The sequence below is a fragment of the Ammospiza caudacuta genome, chromosome 2, assembly GCF_027887145.1.
Source record: "Ammospiza caudacuta isolate bAmmCau1 chromosome 2, bAmmCau1.pri, whole genome shotgun sequence".
Taxonomy (NCBI): domain Eukaryota; kingdom Metazoa; phylum Chordata; class Aves; order Passeriformes; family Passerellidae; genus Ammospiza; species Ammospiza caudacuta.
In genome coordinates this window covers 52,225,631-52,250,116 of record NC_080594.1, presented here as the reverse complement: position 1 = coordinate 52,250,116, position 24,486 = coordinate 52,225,631, and the positions used below count along the sequence as shown (strand labels likewise).

At 37.1% G+C, this 24,486-nt stretch overlaps 1 protein-coding gene across 1 annotated transcript in view; it reads left to right on the top strand.

Annotated features, from left to right (window-relative positions):
• Positions 1-24,160, top strand: part of UBL3 (ubiquitin like 3) — a 56,413-nt gene extending 32,253 nt beyond the window's left edge. The window contains exons 2-5 of the mRNA XM_058824028.1: positions 13,994-14,102; positions 17,643-17,729; positions 21,918-21,995; positions 22,404-24,160. Coding sequence (XP_058680011.1) covers positions 13,994-14,102; positions 17,643-17,729; positions 21,918-21,995; positions 22,404-22,456 — 327 coding nt within the window. The 3' untranslated portion in view covers positions 22,457-24,160. The remainder of the gene's footprint in view (positions 1-13,993; positions 14,103-17,642; positions 17,730-21,917; positions 21,996-22,403) is intronic.
• The last annotated feature ends 326 nt before the right edge of the window (positions 24,161-24,486 follow it).

Sequence of the window (24,486 nt, the reverse complement as noted above, 5' to 3'; positions counted from 1 at the left end):
CAGGTCTCAGAGGACTTGGACATGCAGAGGTGGCAAGTACTGTGTGCTAGCTGTATTGACCACGTGCAAAAACATGAGGACAGGCAAATTTAGAGTTTTGCAATATGACTTAGGTCTAAAATGATTTTATTTTAGCAAAAGTCACAACGTATGAGAAGAAAAGCATGTTAAATTATGTATTCTGCTGTTGCCTATGTATATAGATTCAAACAAATTAGTTCAGGGAGGTAATACTAATTCCTTTTTACTTTAAAGATAAGGATCATAGCTACTTGGGGAGCTGTCAGTGACATACCTCTGTGGTTGTCCATACCTAGTGTTTTGTAAATCATAATTAAGATGCAAGCTAGAACACATGTTGCCCCAGATTCACAGAAGCCAACCTTACTCACTGCTTTGACACAGAGCAGATGGCTTGTTATAATGTAGTTGTTGATGCAGTAAGAACTGAGAGCCGTGACTGGTGTTGCTTATAATCACTACTGATTAAAAGATTGTATTGCCTTCAAGAAGGCATCACTGTTCTCTCCTTGTGGTAAGGATTTAGTGACATCCTAGACCAAGAGGATATTTATGCTTAGAAGATGCCTGAATATCAATTGGGTCTTAAATTTGTGTTATTTGTGTGAAGATAGATTTTTTTCTGAAGGGCTGAAATGAAGCATTTTTATGTAATTTAATGCTTTTTGTGTAGACTCTGGGCATGTAAGACAAATGAAGATAGAAGAAAGCTCTGAAAAAGCTTTTCTTATAAATCTTTTTTTTTCCATCTTCACTAAAATCTGTTTTTCTTTGAAGAAAACTCTTGTGTGGAGGAAAAAAAGTTAAGGTGCCTTCCCATGCAGACACACTGTGGTAGCAAGTACTTCACAAAGCCACAGGGTAGTCATAAAGGGATACTGCATCAGAAACTAAATCATCCAAGGAAGTTGAGTGGTAAGTTAACAGCTGGTAAATTGTATGTTTCTGACTCTACAGAAGTCTTTACAATTCTGGAAAAGGAGGAGACCAAAATAAAAGGCCAGCTTTAACTCTTTTAGTCATTAATAGGCAGTCTGGATGTGCTGGTGCTCTTCATGATGGAAGCAGGATAAGAATTACTCTTAGACTGAGAGCTGGTTGGAACAACAAAAGCACTTGACTGGCTTCAGAGGGGAATAAGCTGTGCCTTTTAGTGTGCAACAGTGAATGCAGAGCACAGTAAATAACTGCATCAGACCTTATTTGTGATGTCATTCCATTAATTCAGACAGTTGACTTCAGCAAACTTAGCTTGGGGATGCATTAGTGCCATAATGTTTAAATAGAAGAAAAACATGTAAGGTTTCTATAAACATGGTTTAAATTTTTGTTGAACATTAAGGAGGGTAACTCATTGAGGAAGGAAAAAAAGGAAAAGAAAGTGTGTTCATTATTCTATTCTGAGAAGTACAGGCAGAGGTTAAAGTCAAGCTGTTTGCTCTTGAAGAGTTGTATTCTGAATAAATTGGCATCAGCATCAAAATCCTTGATTTTTATCACATAATTCAGTGTTTTCTCTGGGCTATTTTAAAAGGAAAACAATTAGAAAAGGTTCTGTTCTCATTCATATCTGAGTTGCTTGGTTTTGCTAGAATAAAAGAGTTCTCTGGTCATTGAAACATCCATTTTGATTAAAATAGGAACTATATTTTGCATCAGAGACAAAAATATATAATGTCCTGTCTCTTGCCTTTAATTATCACAGCTCAGCGATTTATGTAGTGCTTTGGAATGGCAAAACTTTGGCTGACTGCCATGATACACAGCAGGCCCAGAGAAGCTAGGAATTGGTAGTTATTAATAAAAATTTAATTTTATGGTATGCCCACCCAAGTGATCTGAAATATATCTCTAAGTCAAGGTGCAACTCTTTGCCTCTTTCATGTTTTAAAAGATTTTAAAGATTTTTTTCTATTTTGTTTTTGACATACAATCTCAAGGCCTGAAAAATTTCATACTTTGTTGTTGCTGACCAAGTTAAAGGACCTGTCAGCAGAGTCCCAATATCACTGTGAAGTGAGAAGCCACAAATCTGACCTCCTGTTGCTGATATTTCCATTGGGATCTAGGTCCTGAAAAATCCTAAGGAAGTTTTGTTGTTTTTTTTTTATTTATTTACGCAACAGAGTTTATATGAGGAGACTTCCATAGAACTGTGTCACTCTTTATTTATCCTTATGGAGTGACTTTTTTTTCTAAGTTTTTCAAGCTGTGTTTAGTTGAAATGGAAAATAGTATTTTTTTAGCTATAATCTCCTACTTAGTCACCGTGTGATGTTTTCTGTATTGCACAGTAAACTGTATTAAATAACATATAATGCAACACTTATTGCAAGAGAAAAGAGAAGATGAAATTGGATTCAGAAGGTTGGGTTGTTTCCTTGCTCTTGTATTATTTCTCTTCTGCTCCAAATCAGACTATTTTTGTCTGGTTTTGGGGGCCTGAAGTGTAGCACATTTTAAACACAGGCTTTGTGTTGGAGATCAATTTGTTTCTGAGGAAAAGTATAATCTCATGCTGTAATCTTCATGAGTAAGATCTCATGAATCTTTATGCTCTCATATGTAAGGAGTAGACCATTCATTTCCAAGACAGTGGGGTGATTTTTCTGTGGATTTGTATGTGGTTTTGTGTGTGTGTGTTTTATGTTTGGGGGTCTTTTCTTTTTAAAGAAATCCTTTTCTTCCTTATTTAAATATTTCCCAAGAGATTTTCTGAATTGGCTACTTACTTGTGTCTTCTTATGTATATGTTCATGTACCTGAATATCCACACTGAAGTGATCCTTAGTTAATGCTCCTGCCTCACATGGTAGAAAGGGGAAGCAAAGGGAGGAGCAGTTGGACTTCTGCAATAAAGTCTAGCTCAAGAATGCAGAGAACCCAGTCCATCCTTATTATGTTTAGGTAACTAAATATGAAAAATAATGTTTTAAAACTTCATTTAAAAACAAACAAAGAACATTTTAAAAAACTGAAACTTTTCTCCTGAAAATTAGCATGTGGAACTAGAGGATATCCACGAATCAGTGCTGCTTGCAATTATAATTATTTTGATTGCTCCAGTAAATAGCAGCTCCCTTGAAATGTCCATTTTTTTTCATGTATTTTTAATGTTTTCGTTGTGTTCACTTTTTTTCTTTCCTCCAAAGAGCTTTAGTTTTGGTCAAATTGAGCTGATGTTTATATTCATCCAGGCTATAAGTGGAAGACTACTTTGACTTTTGTCTATGGTATGACCTCTGTGGGTTATAAAACTGTAGTATCTCCCAGTCTAGGTAGTCTTCTAGGTACATGGTTAAATCAAATTGAACCCTACAAAGTTGGTTAAAAGTAAGAAAAAATAATTGATTGGGGATTATGAAGGGATAGAGAGTATGTCTCTGCTGCTTGTACTTGGAAAAAGTAGCTGCATATGGAACTGGTTCTGTGGAATTGTATGTTCTCCTTTGTTAGCAGCAGTGGTAGTGTTGACTTTCAAATTGCAGGTGTTAGGCATTGCACAACATCAGTGTTCGCAGACTTGATGGTCTTGCATCAGTCTTTTACAAGGTGCCACTGAACTGCCCTAAATAATATTTTAAAATAATACTTAAATATTCTCCCTACAGAACACAATAGAACAATTATTGAGTTATAACAGAATTAAATCCAAATTTAAGTGACTAGAATTATCATTAATAATATTTGTGGGGTGGACTCTTAAGCTTCAAATATCAGCTTAATAGGAGAGAATGAAAACAAGGTGTTGGGCTCATCCAGGGGCAGCTCTTGAGAAGAGATGGCAGAATGGTAGCACAAATGGTACACGCTGATTGCATTTTTAAATTCTGGAGTCAAACACTGGGATGTGTGTCATTAAAAGATATTTTTAGGGAGACAGAGATTGAAAATATAGAAACAGACACCTTTTTCTCTCTCTCTCCTACTCACACTCTTTCCCACTTCAGAAAGAAACCCTGGAATGCTCTCCTCTGTTGTTATTATATGTAAGTTCTGAAGAAGGCATACAAATGCCCGTGTTGGAGCTGCAGCACTAACTGCATGCACTACAGGCCAGGGACCCCAGGGTATGTGACCCCAGGATGGGCTGGTTCCTGTTTTACAGGTCCCTCCTGAGAGCAGGAGCTGTAAACCACCATAGATACCAAACCACCTCCCTGTGGCCCTGCTGACCAGAGCTAACTGGTTCAGCCTGCAAACAAGAACTTCCCTTGTGGGCATTGCAGTTTTACTGTTTCCACTCTTGTGTTTGGAATTGACTGGCTCAGTGTGGCATACTGATGGCTAAAATGGCCTCTACCCAAATTTCATGTTAATTTGAGTATATCAGTTTCACTGTTTCATGTTTTAATCACTTTATTCCTCAGTGAAAGCACACTTATTCCAACACTGAGTTGAAAGAATGAACTCCAAAAATAGCAAACTTGAATGCCACTTTCTGCATTTTTTACTACCTATTTATATTAAGTCTCCTGAACTTCTGGCATGTGTTAAAGACAAGTTAAAGGTCTTCGATGTCTTCTGTCTTGTAATTTGCACATTAGGATCATGATGGACTAAGACAATTATGTGCAGGGTGAAACTGCCCTGACTATGGCTAATGAGTAATCAGAGTAGGTCTTTGACTCTTCTCTGTCAGAGTGAATTCTCCTGGGAGGCAGCAGGAGACAGTTTATGACTAAAGTATGTGTGTGGGATACGGTGGCCAAAACTCCACTTGACCTGAGAAGACCAGATACTTGATCCAGGTAAAGTAGTGCCTCAGTTTTGTTTTACTGCTGTGAGACAAATTATTCTGTGTTAGAGTCTTACTTCATTAAATAATGAAAAAATATTTTGCTAATACAACGAGTATGTTGTAAGAAAAAGTTATTCTTCTGGTTTTAAAGTCTTGTCAAAGTTGATTTTCAGTGAAAATTCTTAATTAGCTCCAGCAGGCACATTAGTGTGTTGTGTTTACCTCATCCCTCTCCACAAAACCCCAAAAAACCAAACTAACCCAGAATTGTTTCAGGAATGCAAATAGACAGGATAGTACAGGAAACTGTATGTAAACTTGACTGAAATCCACTGTATTTTGCTGCTTATTTATTACAGTGGCTGTATTCATTTCTTTTGAAGAACAGTGTTTCCTAGATATTTCTTCTGAAAACATAACCCTGAAACTCATTGGAAGATATTGCCATTGTTCCTATGTTACTTGAACTGAAGTGAGGAAATGGATGAAGTGTAACCAGGCACTAGGATTTTAAGTTCAAGAGTGTCATGGTTTCCATAGAAACAGCTAGTTCTATCATAGCTACTGAGTTAAATGCCTATAGGATTTTGCTTTTTTTTCCCCCTTGAAGTAAAATTTGCTTATGCTCTCTTTCGGTTTTCTCTTTCTTTTCACTTCAAGTTTCTCAAATTTGCTAACTAAATTTTTAGCAGTTCAAAGCTTCCTTATCCATTCCTTGTTTGAGAAAGCAGTTGCACATAAAACCATATTTGTTTCACTTTGGAGTAGTCTAAAGGTGAGTGTGTCATTGGAACTGGTCTGAAGTTCACCTTAGCCCTGCACAGTGACGCAGGGTGCTGTCACATTTACCCGGTGTCGTGTTGGGATTGCCCTACTTTCACAAGTGCTGTGCCTTTGAACAAGTGACACAGCTGGCAATGGACCTTCAGAGCTTTGTTCATTCACATGGACAATGTAGGTTTCTTTTCATTTTCCATGTCAATCTTTTTTTTTCATAATACAAAGGAAATTTATTACAGGTACTGCAAGTGTTGTAGAGGTTGAGCAAAGCTAAATACAGGGGTTCTGAGGGTTGCCAAGTGTAAATTTTAGGTGTTCAATTGGGGAAGTGTGGTTAAGTTACCTGTATTTCCTATAAAGTATCTGGTGAAAATAGGTGGCTAGAAGTGTGATTAATGAGAACTGTAGTTTAATTTATTTTACCAAGTGACTCTTGAAGAAGAGTTCAGAATGAAGGATCTCTTGTCTCTCATTGAGAATGCTTGCATTCTCATTGCTTGCATTATAATTTTGCTCTCTTACTTTCTTACCTTGGGCACCTCGGTCCCTCTCCCAGCTAGTTTCTTGGCTGAGAAGGAGCTAATACTATTATTCTAGATGTGTCTCAAATTCCCAGAAAGTTCTGGAAATCTTCAAAAGGCTGCTTGGGGAGATGACCATTAGTTTCAATGACCACAAGCTGATACAGTTAAAATCAAATGGAAGAATAAACAAAGCAGAAGTATATGTAAAGGCTTTGGATTTCAAGGAGGCAGATGCTGATTAAACTAAATGTAGTGGGTTAGTATTAAGGAGTGTGCCTGAGGGATTTGCATGCTTGGTGTTTCTTCAGATATTTTATAACTTAATTTCTTCAGGTTGAAGAAATTAAGTTATAAAATATCTACATGCTAGTTGAGTGAAAAGATGTGAAGAGAGACTTTTGAACTTGACAGATGAGTAGCCATCTCGGGAAGGATGCTGAGGAGGAACAGAGAAGAAATAATGGAATAAAATTCATTATTTCTATTGATCCAAATCAGATCAGGACAGATTCACCAGCTAGTTTTCTCTGGAAGGAGAGTGTTTTCCACATAGGGGAAATGCAGAAGAGGTGTGTGACGGTGGTCACAAGGGTTTTGAGGGTGAGAGAGAGACGAGAATGTTGATTCCATGTTCAGAAGGCTTGATTTATTATTTTAGGATATATATACTACATTATAACTATACTAGAAATAAAGGGAAGGAAAAGTTCTCAGAAGCTAGCTAAGCTAAGAATAGAAAAGAATGAATAACAAAGATCTGTGTCCCGGCAGAGAGTGAGAGCAGCTCTGCCGTGAGTGGTCAGTAAATCCAAACATCCACAGGGGACCAATCACAGATGCACCTGTTGCATTCCACAGCAGCAGACAGCCATGGTTTACATCTTGTTGCTGAGGCCACAGCTTCTCAGAAGGAAGAAAAATCCCAAGAAAGGATTTTTAACAAAAGATGTCTGTGACAGAGGTGTAATCTGCCTGGCCTTCAGTGAGTTGCTGATGTTGCATAGCAAGGGATCAGCTGGGGAAGGCTGGGGAAGGGTTTGATTGAGTATGTGACTTAGGTGGAGAAGATGGCAAAGTACAGTGTTCAGGATGTAAGTGTCAGGCTGTCAGTTATGCTTAGTGGAATTCCTTAAAGATAGTTTTGGGACCAGCTGTCTTTGTATTGTTTTCGTTTATGCCTCTAAGACAAGGAAAATCAGTATGCTGATGAAAGTTGTTGATGATGAATAGTATAGAAGATGATTGTAGTGTTGTATGGAGATGGGATTATCTCAAAGACTGAATTAAGAGGAACAGAATTAGTCGAATTACAATAAGAATATCCTGTACATTACAGGTGATTAAAAGCTGTATTTTGAAATGCAAGCTTGAAAGTTTATGTCATAGAAACAACTGGGCCGGAGAGGAGCATTGTGAGATTACTGCATTACAAATGTAAGACAGTTGTGATGTTTGTAATTGAAAATGGAGAAGCTTTTGCAGTCAGTTTAAGGAGGTTCTAGTATCATTTTATGAATTCCTGAAATACTGTATATCATTCTAATTATGCATACTTAAGAAAGTTTAAACAAAACTAAAAATATGGATAGGGATTAAAGTGGATTGTGGAATTGTTCACTTTGGAAAGGACCTTGAGCAATTTTCTAGCCCAAGCTCCTGCTGGAAGCGGACTCACCACTGAATTCAGACCAGATTGCTTGAGGCTTTGTTGGTTGGACCTTGAAAATCCACAAGGCCAGAGCTTCCAGAGCATCTCTGAGTGACCACTGTTTTGAGATCCTCAGGGTGAAAACCTTTCTATCTGATCACAGTTCAGTCTCTTGTTTCCATTTAAGACCATTGATCTGTTGATTTATGACCATTGATCTGTTGATCTTCTGTCTTGAACAGAAAGGAGTCCTTTGGTAATTTAGGCATGGGAAGGCTGCTAATAGGTCCCCTCCAGGCCTACCAAGCCCAGTTACCTTAATCTCTATTGATGTGTTTTAGCATTCTGAAGACAGTGTTCCCATCAAGGGCCAGGCTTTTAATGAGGAGAACCTTTGCTTTTTAATTTTGGCTAAGTGTGTCCTTGTCTGCAGATGCAGAAGAAAGCCATCAAAACCCCAGGGTTTTTTGGGCTAAAGCGTGATGTGCATGTGACATCAGTGAGTGTAACTTATTCAAGAATAAATTTAAGCTGGGAATGAGAAGAGAGCACTCAGTGTAACAGCTCACGTTCTACAACGGACTTGCAGGACATGTAAAAACTGAAGTTCTTCATTGTATTCAGGTGGATGCATTCCAGGAATGACCTGGTGTTCAGAACCTGCAGGTCCCTGCTGACTTGACTTGTGTGATGCTTAGACTGTTATTTGGGCTTTGTTCAACCTTGTATGTAAATCTGGTGGAATTCAGTCACTAAAGTGGGGGCTGAGAGGTTCCTCTTTGGCCTAGAGCCATTAGGAAACCTTAATGTGTCTTTAGAGACCCAACTTACTTTTTACATTAATGAACTTGAACAAGAAGGTAAGTGTATTGGATGTTGAGGAAAAAATTGTTTTGTGCATGTATTTCAATCTTCAAACAGCTAAAGAAAAGCAGTTGGTTTAAACTTGGGGCTGCATATGATGTAGTGATATGACACTTCTCTGCATTTGAATTGTAAGTTGGGGAGCAATCTTAAGCTGCTACTGGAGGATAAAATTGATAACCAATTAGCTTGTTTAACTGAATAGATGAGAAGTCAAACATTAAGAAATGAGATTTCCAACCTACACAATGTTTATTGATGTTAAAGTGACTTCCCATTTATTTAACATTAGCTGTGAAATTAGAAGCACTGTGACGCTAAGATATTTTGTAGGTATGCCCTAAAGAATGAACAAACTTTGCAGATGCCTAGAACAAAGAAAACACAACTTACTCTATGTCAGCATATATGTGACCCAAATTTCTCTTCCAAAAATTGTGGTCACAGTTGTTACTATAATCTTTTCATAAATACAGTTTTATTTTTGGATGGTTTTCTGTTTGGTGGGGGGGTTTGTTGTTGTTTGGATAATATAATCTATGCTGAAAATTTTTATTGTGTACTCAGTGCAACTGATGGGGGAGTTACTGGAGCTGTGATTATGAGATTGGGGTGGGGGGGAGAGGGTGAGATTTGCATGCTCGAGATCACAAACAGAATGTGCTATTACATAAGAGTGCAGAGGGGATGTAGACTGCAAATTGTATTAAAACCTTCTTCTGATACTCTGGCTGCCCTTGACTGCTGTCAGCAGTAAGGTTGCAGTGGATGCTACAACACAGAAGTGTGAGGATAGTATCTCTATCATGTTGTTGTAGCAAAAGGCTGGAACTCCCTTTGGTACCCTGAAAAAAAGAAAAAAACCATAATCAGGACAGTTGTTCTAACATTCCCAGTTGAAAAGCAAACTTGTCAGGGCTATGAGAATTGCAAAAGTTTTTTGTGACCAAGACACTCGACAAGAATAGGTGGAGGGGCTTTAAGCATACAAGGAATACAGATACAACCTCCTTGGCAGCTTTTAATGTAGGAAATAGGATAGCTCAGGTTGCTAAGAATTCTTTCTTAACTTGAAAAATAAAAACTTGATGCTTTTGTGTCAAAATTTCTCTACCTAACCAAGACTTTTTTCTTCACTTTGAGTTATTGTGTATACACATACAGGTTTATCTTCTCTCTTTCTTCTTTTAGTTCTGAGGTTTCTGGAATCTCTGTAATTTTTTCAGATCCCCTATAGTTTATTTGCAAGATGAAGTAGTACAGCAGTTGCAAGTTTTACATTTACCAATATTCTTGAGGGAAATGAGATTGGATTCTAAATTTAGAGGCAAGTTTTAGGATTTTTAGGATTATTTGCTTCAAACCCTTTGGGGTAGTGTGATAAGCAACTCAAGACTAAGATTCCTTCAAGCCAAGATTAAGAAACACAAATATATATATATATATATATATATATATATAGAGAGAGAGAGAGAGAGAGAGAGAGAGAGAGAGAGAGAGAGAGATAAACATGCAAACTAAATGTGTCAGTGGCATGCTGTACTATAAATAAGAAAATGCTCAAAGCTTTCATTAGAACAGCTATAACTTTGCACTTCATATAACATCTGCTTGACTGACTTCAAAATTCATTTTGGGCTTCTGCTGACATGGGATGATTTCTTTTTTTTTAATGAAAATATTTATACTGTGTTTTAGACATCCTTTTTAATATACCCTGTAAAATGATTATCTTATCTCAATGTGCCTTTTATATTTCATAGTAAGACTAAGAAATGCTCTTCAGCATCAAGAACCTTATCCATCTTGGGGAGGTAGAGGGAAAGAAGGATCTCACATTTTTCACTCTTCCCCCTGCCTCCCCCCTCCCTCCACATATTGCTTTTATTGATTTTATGGAGTATATTAACTGCATAGGTATGACTTAATGGAATTTTCCAGGAAGCCAAGTTAGTTTTGGTTATTTTTTAGTGATATTAATCTCCTTTCTGTATTCACTGTAGTGTGCCTAGTGATCTCAAAACTCAGTAGTGAGAATAAAAAGAAATGTGTCTTCCTAATGTGGCAGAAGAAGAATAACTTCACTTCTGTGTTAACATAACGTCTATGTTAATGCAGTGCCATAATCATACTTTTAAGTGCTGAGCAGGGCTAATCTTTTGGGGTTGTTTTCAGTCATCTCCTTGTAGGATCCAAACAAAGTAATTCTAGGGAGTGGATGGTTTGGTGTTATGTCTGCTACCTAGGAAAGTGCTGTGGTCTTAAAACCAGGTAACCCCCACCACAGCTAAATTACAGAGATGAAGCAAAATAAATCCTTAGATACATTATATAAATTCAGAGTTTGGGAACTGCTTGGCCAGAGGGAGCAAGCTAAGGGGGTGTCTCATGAGCCAGTTAGAGTATAGGAAATGGATATGGGGAATTGGAGTGAGAGGCAAAAGAGCTGCTGGTGAAGAAGCTAAGGTAGGCACTGGTGCTGAAAATTTGGGGTTGGTTTGTTTGTTCTTTTAAACAGGTAGTCCATTCCAAGCACAAGTAACAGTTTGTGATGTGGTCTGAACTTCCTAAATTTTTGGCAGTATTTTAAAAAGGTGCATTAATGCTTTAAAAATAATGAGGTATAGAGAGAGTGGAATCAAATGCGGTACACCCCACTTCCAAAAGCTGGAGTGTGGCAAACTGATGAAAAGAACTTACTTTCTACATGCATAGTTTTATAGTGTCATCTGAATATGTACTTAGTAACTGATGTGGTGCTGTTTTGCAAACTATTGGTTAAACAGGAGAAATTAAAAAGTATTAGAGAAACTGTGTGTCTGTGAGCCTCACATAGAGGACCTGGCTGAGAGCGGGGGAGGCAGCTCAGAGAGCGCTTGTTGTTAAATTCATTATGAAACAAGTGTCAGATCAATTTTGATGTTTCCTAATTCATTTAATGACAAAGGTAAGTGTAAAGATGTCCTGCTGCTAGAATTCATTGGTGACATGAAGTTTGAAAAGTGCTTGTAATGCAGAGAGGAAGAACAGCTTTGGGAGATTTCTTAGGTCCAGTGCCCAGACATGGGATAAATCTGAAACATCTTTGTGATGCAGAATACTTCTTTATACCTAGCCTCCTTTCTCTCTGAGGGATGGAGTAATAGGACTGGGATGAAATTTGTAGCCATGTTCTTTAGGGTGATACAGCCAAAATAAAAGCTTGGAGGCTGAATAATTGAAAGGATCAAAGTAGAAAAGAGTGCAGAGTAACCGAGCAAACAGCATGGTGCAGTTATGAAGAAGGCATATGTGCTCTTGGGACACAGTCATAGGTGGTTCCAGTAGACAGAGGACATTACTGGTGGTGTTCTACAAGCATCTGGTTAGACATCATGTAGTATGCTTCAGAAATTGTCATTTGTTTGGGGAGAAGATAGAAAAAAATGTGCAGAGACAGGCTCCTAGGATGAAAGGAGAAATAGTTATCTCACTGGAGAAAGCTTGAAGAGCTTATCTGGGGTAGTCCAGCTAAAGAAACTGTGTATGTGAGTGTTGTCTATACATACACAGGTGGAGACAGTAAAGAGGGGCAAAATACTGAAACTGGAAGCCAATATAAACAAAACAACACCTGAATATAGTCCAACTTTTTGAAGCTGTAGTTTCATCACAGTAGTTAGGTTTTTGGAGTAAACAAGAACAGTAGAACTTGAGCTGCTTTTCCTGCTAAATATTGGTGAAATCTGAAAATAATTCCTTAATCATTGTGGAAATCCCAAAGAAAACAAACTTTATTGTGTATAGCCAAATGTATTCTGAATTTTATGAAGAATTCTCTTCAACTAAACAGCATTCCCTCAGTTTCTCTCTTTCAAGTTTTTTTTTGTCATCTCATGGTATGCAGTGATGCTCTTGGAGTGGCTGTGGTGCTTTCTCAGAGACAGCTGCCATTTGCTTTCCTGGCCTAATGGGGGAACTTGTATTTTTCCAAAGGGTGTTAGTGGGAGGACAGGGAGGAGAACTTAGCCTTTTATGCTCACTCCTTTTGTACTTGCTACACTTTGAAATAGACACTGAATTGCTTTTAGGAGGGGTCATTTCCTTCATTGACCTTGCAGTGTGCTGGATGGTAGAGATTGTAATTTGGATACCTCCATTAGGTGCTTAAAGATAGGTGGGATGAATCCAAGCCAAAGCATTCAGGAGGGAATAGATGATCTGTCTAAAGAGCTTCTGAAATAAGTGGAGAGCAGGCAGCTGAGGTAGGGCTCTTATGTTCAGAAGATGTGATGCACTGAGATCTTTTTCGAGAAGTCTAGAAAACTTGGACTTTGCTGTAAATTCTGCACTTGATATTTGATGTAGAAAACAGTTTGCTGAATTCCAACAAAGAAAGCTTTGTTGCAACTTACCTAAAGTGAGAGCCACAGCTTGAGAATGTGACTTGGAAAAAAGTATCCAAGCAGTTAGTCTGCTAAAGTCTCACTGAAACTTGATGAAATGTGGGCCCATAGGTCAAAGTACAACAGCAGCTAGACTCCTGCTTGCCATGGGCATTGCTAAGTGCTACCAAATGTATTTTGTGACCTTGCAAACAGTCGCTTGAGGAGCCAAAATTTAATCTCTTTTGCATTGTAAATAATGTCATAGTGAGCTCTTTATATGTGTTATTTTAATGCTATATGGGAAAGAAATTATATTCAGTAGTTTGCAAATAGAGGAGAGGAAAATTATGGCTGAAGGTGCTGTTGGTTGTATGGAGGAAATTAATGAAAGAAAAATTACGGTGGGATGTTATTACTTTGTTGCATGTGGACCTCACTTTGCTTGTGGTAAAAGACATTTGTGGGACAAAGTTTTGGATTCAGAAGACTGGCAGGGGGATTCAGGAAGGCAGCTTTGTGGCAGCTGGGAGCAAGGAAGGATGCTGTCTAACTCTCTGGCATTTTGTAGGAGATGCACTGGCTGAGATCAGGAGGGAGCATTCTAGGGCTTTTATTTAGACTCATAGGGTATTCAGGTGCAGATTTTGATATTTTAATTCTCTCTAGGTTAATTTTTCAGGTTTATACTTTTCCTCTTCATTCAGGAGCTATGTTCCTTATGTGTAATTGCTAGAGTATGTTTCTACCTTGTTGAAAGCTATTTTTTACTGGCACAGTTGATTCAATTGCTAACAGAATCTTCTGGTGTTTATAATCAAAAATACCAGCTGTTAGAATTTAATCTTCCTAGATTATGGATATGTGAACAACATTCTGTTGACCTCTTTGACCCTCTTTTTAACATATGTTAACATGTTAAACTGTTTTCTCAAATAATTTGGATCAATCTTGCAAAACCAACAACAGTTTTTAGTAACTGTAACAAATAAATAATTTAAGTTGTCTCTGTAAACTTTCCTAATACTGATGTTTTGGGGTTTTTTACCAGATAAATTTGCGCCTCATCTTGGTAAGCGGGAAAACAAAAGAGTTCCTGTTTTCACCGAATGACTCTGCTGCAGATATTGCAAAACATGTGTATGACAACTGGCCAATGGGTGAGTAGCAGCGTGGCTTGGGCTTTTTAACTGGTGAGCAAGGAGATTCCCTGTGTATTCAGACTGAAGTGTCAATAAACTGATCTCTTGCTCAACATTCAAATTAAGTATGTGTATTCACTATCTGGACAAAGATTTATGCAGAAATAAGGTGTCTTGCCTTCTTTTTCACAGTTCCTTCAGTTGGGCAGATTTTTAGATGTCAGAGCTGTTTCCTACTTTATTTCTGAAATCTGCTTCCCCAAACTGAAGTACTTCTTTCCCCCTATCTTTAGACACTTTTCTTTATCGATCCATTTAGAGGATCTAGTAAGTGTGAGGAAATGTTGGAGATATAAAACCTCTTATGTGAGAACAGCTAAAATAAAACATTGGAAGTCACAGGAATGCATTAGTGAAATTGAGTCTGAAGTACTTTTTCCTTACTGCCTTATCTTCAAAAGGATCTGTAATACTGATATTTCTTTAGGAAGAAAACGAATATAAAAGCTCATTTTAAGAGACATTAGAAGACTGGATGTAGTTTGTGTAAATATACTTGGTGTCATGCAGGAATACTGGCTTTGGAAAATGGACTTGAGAACTTAAGATGTGTATTCACATATGTGAATAGCTCCCCAAAACAAAGTGCTTCTGTTCTCCCCGACTATGATTTCATGGGAAAATAGCCAAAACCCAGACATAGCATTACATAGGATGAAAGAAAATGCTTCTTTTGGTACAGGACTTCATTTGGGTTACTGTTTTGATGTTAAAAAGACTACTATTTAGACAAACTAAAACATTGCACTATCTGTTTCTGTGGTGCCTTTGTCAAAGACATATGGTGGATAATAGTTTCTGCCAAAAAGTTAATGGTGATAATCAGTATTTTAGGCCTTAAACTGGTCTTTGAGGTCAGGAAAAAAGTTCAGTTTGCTGTTTGATTTGCTGGGATGCAGTATTATGTATTTAGTAAAATATGTAATGAAGGAGGAGGTTTTAAGTCCTCTGAAGTATTAGTTACAGAAGTAAAATGTTTTAAAAAATAGGTTAACATAGCTTCTGTGCTGTACATATTTGAATGTACATATGTACATAATGTACAACATAGTTGTCATAACCAAATGTTCCTTGTGTACATTTATCTGAATTGGTAGAGGCAGAACTGGATTTTTTTTCCTTACTCAAGTCTGTGCCTGTGAACATGTGATATCATGTTCACAGTCTTGTGAAGAGCTTGAAAGTTGCAGATTCTGAGTTTAGAGTTGGGAAGAGACCCAGACCTTAAAGTCTCTTCTTTAAAAAAGTAGAACCAGACATGGAAATCTCAGTTCAAATACCTGCTGTCCTGGGGGAGTACTCTAAATTTTGATGAATATTTAATTGCTTCTGCAAAGAAGAACAGTCTCAATTTAAATGGAAAAAAGACATCTCACTTCAGAGTAGCATATAGATTTTCACAAACATTTGCCCATTAGATGTTTTCAGACTGAGAGTGCTCCTTTTTGCCACAGGACTGAGAAATCTTGATGAGGACTAAAGTTGCCTTGAAACAGAGATGTTACAATTGTTTTTACCACCATTTGGACTTGTCATGATCTTGTGGGGAAAAAAAGAATGAAATAACCTCTGTCACATGCTGGCAGGATTAAGGCAAACCTTGCCCCACCTCTTTTGGCAATACAGTTGTTAATTAAGGATGTCTCGACTTGCAGTAGAAAATGCCAAATTTATTTTAATGTATATCATCTAGATAGGCTACCTGTTCTCTTCTTCTCCTCCCCATTTTCTGCTAAATAATACTAACTTCTTTCTTGTACAGCAATTAGCTGAACTTTAAAAAAAAAGGTAGATTCAGTGAGTCCTTGGCTCATTTAGTCATCGATGGAAATTAAAATTTGAATTCATGTCATAAAGAAATGTTTCAGACTTCCAGCCAAGAAGCAGAAATTAAAAGGATGGGTAACTTGACAGCTTAACAGTGACAAAATACCTGTGCCAAAATCTAGTCTGTCTTCTTTTGGTTGTGCTTTTACATCAGTATGGCACTGTCAACTGGCTAAATTTCTCTTTACAGCCACAGTATAGTGGAGTTCAGACTGTATGGAGTAAAAAAATCCAAAACAAAACTATTATGGTAGCAGTGCAATAATTCAGCCTTGATGTAGCCCACTTCACAGCACAGCGGAACGGGCATGTGCTTGAATTGCAAGACAATTGAATCAGCCCCTAAGTGGAAATACTTGAAATTCAAATAGCTTTGGTTGCCTAATTTGATCTAATCTTATAAACCAGGCACATGGGAGCACCTGGGAGTGTAGCACATTCTACTGTTGGCACCAGCCTTGCTCCCACCGCGGTCTGGGGCTGAGATGGCTCCTGCTGCCCAGTCTCTGCCTGCTTGCTTTTTGCACCAGATGCCTCTCTGTACACTCTGCAGCTGTGGCTTTTGTTTTACATGCTTCCCCTTCTACCCTTTTCAGTTCTTCTCCTTTTGTGGTGCCAGTTGCTATTGCCTGTATGTTAATTGTGTGTTCCCAGTGAACAGGTTGGTTTCTGTGGCTTGTCCTGATCTCTTGCTGAATATTGATTTTGCTATATAAACACTACAAAAACAGAAAGAGAGAATGTTTGTGAACAACTGTAGCCAGATATCTGGTCATCTAAGAAACAGAAGACACTGTATTCCCAGAGAGACCATTTAAATTCAACATTTCAAGGCTTTATGATACTTGTTCTGAAAGCAAAGTGCATATTTATTTGTTCTTCACATTGTGACAGGGAATGGGAAAAGAGTAGGAAAGACCATTTAAGCTTATAATTTATTTATGATAGCTTAAGCATTGTAGGAAAATGCAAGCTTGCTTTTTTTTGAACCAGTGTTTGCTACATAAAAACACTGAAACACATAAAAATGGATGGGCCTTGGAGAAGCTCCTTAAAATGTATTAGTGGGTGCTCTGAGAGCGCTCTGTGGTGGCGTCGGGGGCTGCTCAGGTCACTGCCCCCTCCAGACATGGAACTGGTTGGATCTGGCCGTCATCGAACTGCGCTGAGCTGCCTGCGGAGCTTTTTTTCAGGGCTGTGATCTCAGAGTCCTGTTTCAAGTGACCCATCACATGAGCGCTCGCTCTGTGTGCGGCAGCTTCCCGCTGCTGGAGAATGGCTCCAGCTAGTCAATTAGCTGGTGATGAGAAGTATGGCTTGGGAAGCCTCAGAATGGCCTGGATATCAAGATTCAGGAAGCAATTTGCATGTATGAAATATTTTCTTTAGGACTTGTGTATCTGCTAAATATATCCTGCAGTCTGTGACATCAGTAATATTTATACTTGCAGACATAAAATTACGTGTTTCAATGCCCAGGATCAAATAATAGATTCAAGAATAGACTTCAGGAGTGCTGGCCTTGAATTGTCTTCCTGTACCTTCAGCCTGTGTTCTCTCTTCAGTGTTTTATACAAGAGTCCTTTCCTGATTTTCTTCCTGGGTAAAGGTGAGAGAAGTCACAAAAGATGTTTTTATTACAATGTAACTGTGAAAATTCTCTCTCTTCAGACTGGGAAGAAGAACAAGTCAGCAGTCCAAATATCTTGCGGCTTATTTATCAAGGGAGGTTTCTTCATGGCAACGTGACATTAGGAGGTATGAAAATAATTTTTATTATACGTGTTACAGTTTGGCAAAAGGGGATATTTATTTACAGTTCAATGAATACTACTTTATTGTTCAAGATCACAGGATGGCCTGCTTTATACTGCTGTTCTTGTGCATACAGTGACATTGTACTTTATTGCATATTTTTCCATCTTGTTACCACGAGCTGTTAAACTTTGCGAGGTCCCACCTGCCAAGTCAAGTCTCCTCTCACACAAAGCAACTGTAGTGCTGCTTTTATTTGTTGTCTTTCTAAATGGAATATTTTGTTCCACCTCTCTTACACTGCATTTGCAGTACAAGCTACTTAATAAATATCTGAAGTATTTTAAAATGCTTGATAAACTTTATGATAATTGGTCAAACAATACTTTAAATCTTCGTGCAACGCAGGGAGACACCCTGTGAATGAGAATGAGGGGAAGCATTCTTGCTGTCCAGTGCTCTCCCAGGGATACAATTGCATAGTTATGTGAAAACAACAGTAAATGGCTTCACTTCGATTGCTAAGGAAATGCAATTCAACTGTGCCCCCTCGTGGCAAGTGTTTCCCCACGATTACGCATTTTGGTGGGAACCCTTCATAGAGGTGTGACACACATTTGTTAAGTCATCCCTCCTTTTGTAGGTAGCATTTGCCAGTGGGAATATCAGCTGTATCAATGACTAAACAATATGAGACTGTCCATTCTTTGCCAGTTTAAAAACTAATTAATGCTTCTACTTTGTATGTTCGAATTATATATGGTTTGGTACCTGAATGCCGTACAGAAAGGAGAATATAATATAGTACAAAATCACCAATTAATTATTTTGAAGTTAAGAGGAATCTGAAAATAATATTTCTGGACTGCTTATGGTGATGTTCCAGGAAGAATTGACTGGGATGATATAGCTATTGATTCACTTTCTACCATTCCCAGTGTTGCCTAATGATGTACTTATAGATTTACTCTCCACATATATAAATTTTTAATGCTTCTATATATACAAACAAGATCATTGTCAGCTCAGCTGGAAGAACTCTGAAATTTTTATTCACTCTTTAATTTGTATTTTTACCAGGTGACAGTGAGTGCAGCTAGTAGCAGTTGGAGTAGAGTTGAAAGTCAAATGTTAAGTCTTGGATCATCTCTGCAATTAAAGATGCTAGTCTTACCCTACATTTCCAGGCAAGGATAGCTAACTGGGATTTACTTTGCCATTTATTTACTTTACACTTTACTGAGTGCTGCTCTTCACCACCAGTATTTTTCCCTTAGTGACATTTGTCTCAATATGAGAAAATGTTGAATATCTGTTCAATATATTTAATATATTATTTAATGAATTAAGCTGAAAAATAATAGCTGCATGCTGCTGACTATTGCATTAACTCAGGTCTATGAATTTTGAACACTTACTTGGGTTCAGGGCATTTTAGTTCATTCTTAATCACTCATGCGTTGAGATTTAATCATCATGTTTTTACCCCAAGGATCTTACATGTATATTAGTGTTTTTCAAAAATATTCTTGTTGCTGCATTGTTTTAAGAAAAAGAATCCCTAAAACCTTGGCTTAACTTCAGCACTAATGAAGTTATCAGGCGTAAGATTACACAGCTGAAAGTGGAACAGGAATTCATGAAACAGCCTGAAAAGACTCTTACTTTTTGTGTTGTTCATTAGAGGTAACCTTAAGTGAACTAGTACCTCTAAAAGGGAGGTGAAGGGGGGAGTTCATTAAACAATATTCATATTATGTTTCTTAACTTAGCTTAACTTGCATTAAGCTTTTCTAGCTGCAGTTCTCTTTGAGTTATAGCACTTAGTGTTATATTTGCTTTAGGTGATTAGGAAATATTGACTGGAATTTGGACCTCCTGAAAATCATTTTATCATCCAGTGAAACAAAAGTTTCCCAGGAAACAGTTTGATGTTTTTCTTTTTAATTGGAGTCCATTTTTGTTCACTTGTACCTTACATGTCTGTGTAGTGTTACGAATTTAAGACTCCTATAAACTAAGATGCCTCAGAAAAGAGAAATTGGTAGAAAAAAGTGCTTTTGAGTGAAAAACTTTATTTTTGATAAATCATGCCTTATGATACCCCTTCTGAATGGCCTGTCACTGCAGGAACAGCAGAGCTAATGGCACTGGGAGCAGTGTGGAACAGACCCCTCTGTAAAGCTGCACTGCTCCTGCCTGCAGTGCTTGAGCCACACTGCTTTGCTGTACCCTGCCTGTGCAGGGGGCTGGGGAGTTGGCTAGCAAGGCAGAGTCCCTTCTTCAGCTTCCAACAGGAAATTTAATCCTTTAGCTAAATATTTGTTCTGCGGTTTGCATTTCAAATAATATTAATTAGGGAAGTAATACATAATCAACAGTTCTCCATTTCTTGGTAGATAATGGTAATCAGCAGGATTTGCTTCCTTATTTACTGGTGAAGGGAAGTTTAACCCACCATGTGCCATGCACATTCCAAAAGGGGGTGAAAAGTAAGTTCTGACGATAGAAAATACAAAGCAACAGTGGAATTGAACAGTTGGGAAAGGAATTAAATACAAATTGGCTAAACTGAGAGAAAGGGGTGAGAACACAAAGAGAAGAGCAAGAAAGGATTACTGAGCATAGGTTAGACTGCTCAGTTGCTGTCGTGGTGCTCCAAGCAAGAAGCTGGAAATTTCTAGCAAGAACTTGTGTAAACTGTGCAAACTACTAGCTGAAATTAGTTAATATAAATATTAGCATAGTACTACTTGATTACTGTAAATAGTTAATCTCCACAACTCACTAGTGATGTCTCCTGAATTGTGTTGATATTATGAAAGATGTTCCTAATGTGATTATTTTGTAATTCAAGAGTTTATATTATGAAGACAATCCTTTTCCATGGAGTTTGCAAAGAGCATATTAACAGTCAGTTACAGTTTTCAGTTGTATCGTGGTGTCAAGTACCCAAAATGCATCATCTTTGTCAGATTTCAAGTTTTCAACAGCTTCTAGTTGCAGGGCACAGGCAGTGCTTCAAGTAAACCAAGCAACTTTCAGATTTGCCTTTCCATAGAGATGGCTTTTCCCAAAGTACAGCTGCTTCAAAGAATCTTGTGGAGTTCTGTATCACTTTGTGAGCTTACACCTGTGTTTGAACCTGTGTTTAGATCATAATTTGCATTTATTTAAATAAATATGTAGGCAATGAACATGATTTAATAGTGGTGTTGTAGTGAGGCTTTTTATTGGTGAATCTTTAATCTATGCTGTAGGGATTAAAACAGAGGGGCATTTTTTGCTTCATTTGCCTTCAGGTTTATTGCCCATTCTTTATTCATTTATTCACTTAAAATGCCATTTCACTGTGTGTGAAAATAAAAGCGGTAACTTGAGTTTGATAGGACAAAGTTTATTCAAGTCAGAATTATTTGTGTATTAAGGATTAAATTTCTTGTTAAATTTATCACTGACTTTTTTTTCCACTATAAAGTAGGAAGGGCAGAACTTTGCCAGAAGACCTTTTATTTCTTAGAAAAACAATCAAGGAAAATAAGTATGCAGTGTATTTTTATACTTAAATTGGAATATAGAAATTATTATTTTAGTTTCAGACACAAGCAGAATGAATTGTGGAAAGCATAATTTTTAAATTTTTTTTGTTACTAAAGCTCACAAAGGCAGCATTTTGACACCTACTACTTTAAATTTGATATTTTTCACATGCAGCTGATGTTACAGATTAGTATTAAAAGGCAAGATGCAGAGATTTTGTATTTCAAGAAATCTGTGTCATGGATCAAAATATGTGTTAGGAAAATCTGTTTTGCTGTAGAGGCTCAATGTTTTGATATCTCAGGAATAACAATTTGGTGGCTGCATTAGCAATTTTTTTGCATCCTTATCATTAAAGAGTGCTTAACCACCTGAGTCTTGGCATTAACGCCCACTTCACTTTTTTACTCAAAAGAGGAAGGCTGAGCTTCCTAACAGGAGTATCATGTCTTTAAGAATGCAGTGTTCTAAGTGACTATTGTCATGCCCTGAGTCCCTGATTTACCAAACTTCAGCCAGTAAGCAGTTCAAACCTAACAGTATGAACTTTGGAGTAGGTGCTAATCCAATTACAGTTAGTTTCAACTGGGTATTTTGGAGGGGAAAAGGCTGATATAATGTGTTAATAACTCTCCCTTCTTCTTTTTGCAGCATTAAAACTTCCTTTTGGCAAAACAACAGTGATGCATTTGGTGGCTAGAGAGACACTGCCAGAACCAAACTCTCAAGGTAGGCTGGGCACTAGAGGAGTTTCTTATTTGAGTACCTGGCAGAGTGGTCAGGTCTCTTATGGGCTCTTTGAGTATTTCATTGTAGAGAAAAGTCAAGTCCTTGTGCTCTTTTGTGAAGAAGTTAATGGAATGCTTTTCTACATGTTTATAGAAAACTAAGAAATTAACTTTCTGGTTTAGCATTTTTATATAGTGCAGAAACTTACTCAGACCTTAAAAGTTCTTGTTTTTATTGTGAAAAACTAGTCCTGATTTATTTTTCAGTTATGTATGCACGTGTACAGCAATAAATAATATTTTTTACTGGAAATAATTGAGAACAGACTTGTATTAAGCATACTCTCACACAGAACAGCCTCATTGCTTTAGAAATGTAATGTAAGTAAAACTTCCCTCTTCTTTGCAGGTCAAAGGAACCGTGAAAAAACTGGAGAAAGCAATTGCTGTGTAATCCTGTAAACCCTGTTAGCTTTACCTGCTAAGTGTGATGTAATATAGTCTTTGTCTTTCATGCTGCTGGAATAGAAGAGGCCCTACCTTGCTTCAACCACCTGTAGGAAGAGCCTATCTGTAAATCCATGGAACTGAAATAATACACGAACACTGTCTCATTAGTCTTTTTTAAAAAAAAAAAGTGAAAAATCTATGAACACTTTAGTTGTTTATTTTTTTCAATTCCTCCTTTTTGTTTGTTGAATAATCTTACAGTACATCACTTTTTGAAAAAATTCAGTCTCCAGAAAAGTTTGTGTTTTTTTTCCATAGCAGGAATCTTTTTGCTACCACAAAAATCTGCATTAACCGGATCTAACCAGTCAAGCTTTCTAGATGCAATTTGCACTAAATATGGTTGACAGTATATTTCTCCTCAACAATCTCTAACAATATTTGAGACATCTAGTAATAACCCACAATGTATAATGCAACACTGGAAAATAGTATATTAATAAGTAAAACAAATCTCACTTATGGCCAAATCAAAGGAAAAACTGTTAAGTCAATTCTACCTAAGTCAACCTCGGTGGCCAAACTGGCACAGATACTAACTAAACCAAGTCTAACTATATATCTTTTCACTGCAACAAAGAAAAAATACTATGTGCCTGTAATTTAAAAGCACTCTGTAGAGGGCTGATGAAACTGATTTTTTGTTACTGTGTGCACTCCGATCATGTATTAGTTGAGTGCTTATTCAGACAGCACAAACAAGTGCAGAGAGTGCATTTCCTAGCCTTAATATGGGAGGGGTAGTTTCCTGTAGTTCATAGGCTTTTATTATTGTGCATAAATGTTAGAAAACATCATTTACTAATCAGTTTTATGTATTTGAATATTGGCAATTGGTGTTTTTCAGTCATTTTTCTCATCTGTACCTTAGACTTCAGTGTCATGCTTACTCATTAGAGATTTCAAAAGAATTATTAAAATTTAAAAAGCAAAAAGAAAAACTTCTGCCATAGTACTAGTTTTGTTTCTTTACATAATCTGCATTTGGAATTAGTGCTTGCAATGGTATTAAAATCAGAAGCTGATTTTTGAAGGCATACATAATTGAAAAGGACGCCATTCTTTTATTTCATATCAATAATTTAAATGTTGATATGCTAAAGAAATTTGCACAGCACTAAAGCATGAGCTAGTTTCATCTAAACCTGTAAAAAATAAAAATAAATAAAAATTTAAAAATATAAAAGATTTTATATTTTTTCACTGGGGAGGAATTCTTCCTGGGTGAAATTACAAATATGTGTAGAATATATTTAATAAAAATCTTATAAAATACATAACAATAGAAGTTAAATATAGATTGGCGTGTAGTATAATAGAACAATATTCCATATAAATAGCTTTAGCCTTTAAAAAACTGAGTCACAGGTTGACATTGTGTTCTGTACTTAAGTGTCCACAACTCTTACAGATGTTCTGTGTAATCGTTTTTCCGAATGATTGGCATCATTCAAATGTAAACAGGTTATTTTATTCATTGTTACTGCTTTGATGAAATGCTTTATATGCAGTAGATTTACAAAAATATTGTTCATACTGATCAGAATTAAATTTGTATAGAGCAGAGTTTTAAAACAAATTGTAAATAGCACTAAACATTTTCTTTCTGCAGCCTGTACTGATAGACTCTTCTGTAAACTAAATAAAAGAATATTGTAGTGCATTTCAGTGGTGTTTCAAGGATTGTAATTGGGCCTGAACTGCTTTTAATAGTACTTCTTAATCTAGAAATTAAGTAAGGACTCCATTTTATTTATTTTTTAAAAAGGAGGGGCACAAAGCTTGCTGGAAATGCTAATGGGATTTATCACTTCCATATTTGTTTTCCTTTCACTCCATAACTGGCCTGGAAGTCTTTCTTCTGTAGAAGAGGAATGTGAGCCTGAGCAGTTGCAAAAGTGCAGCTGTGTCAGACCCTTGTGTGCCTCCCAGGAGCCGTGTGCTCAGACTGTGGGTTTTGCAGTTTTCACTTACTGATCGCA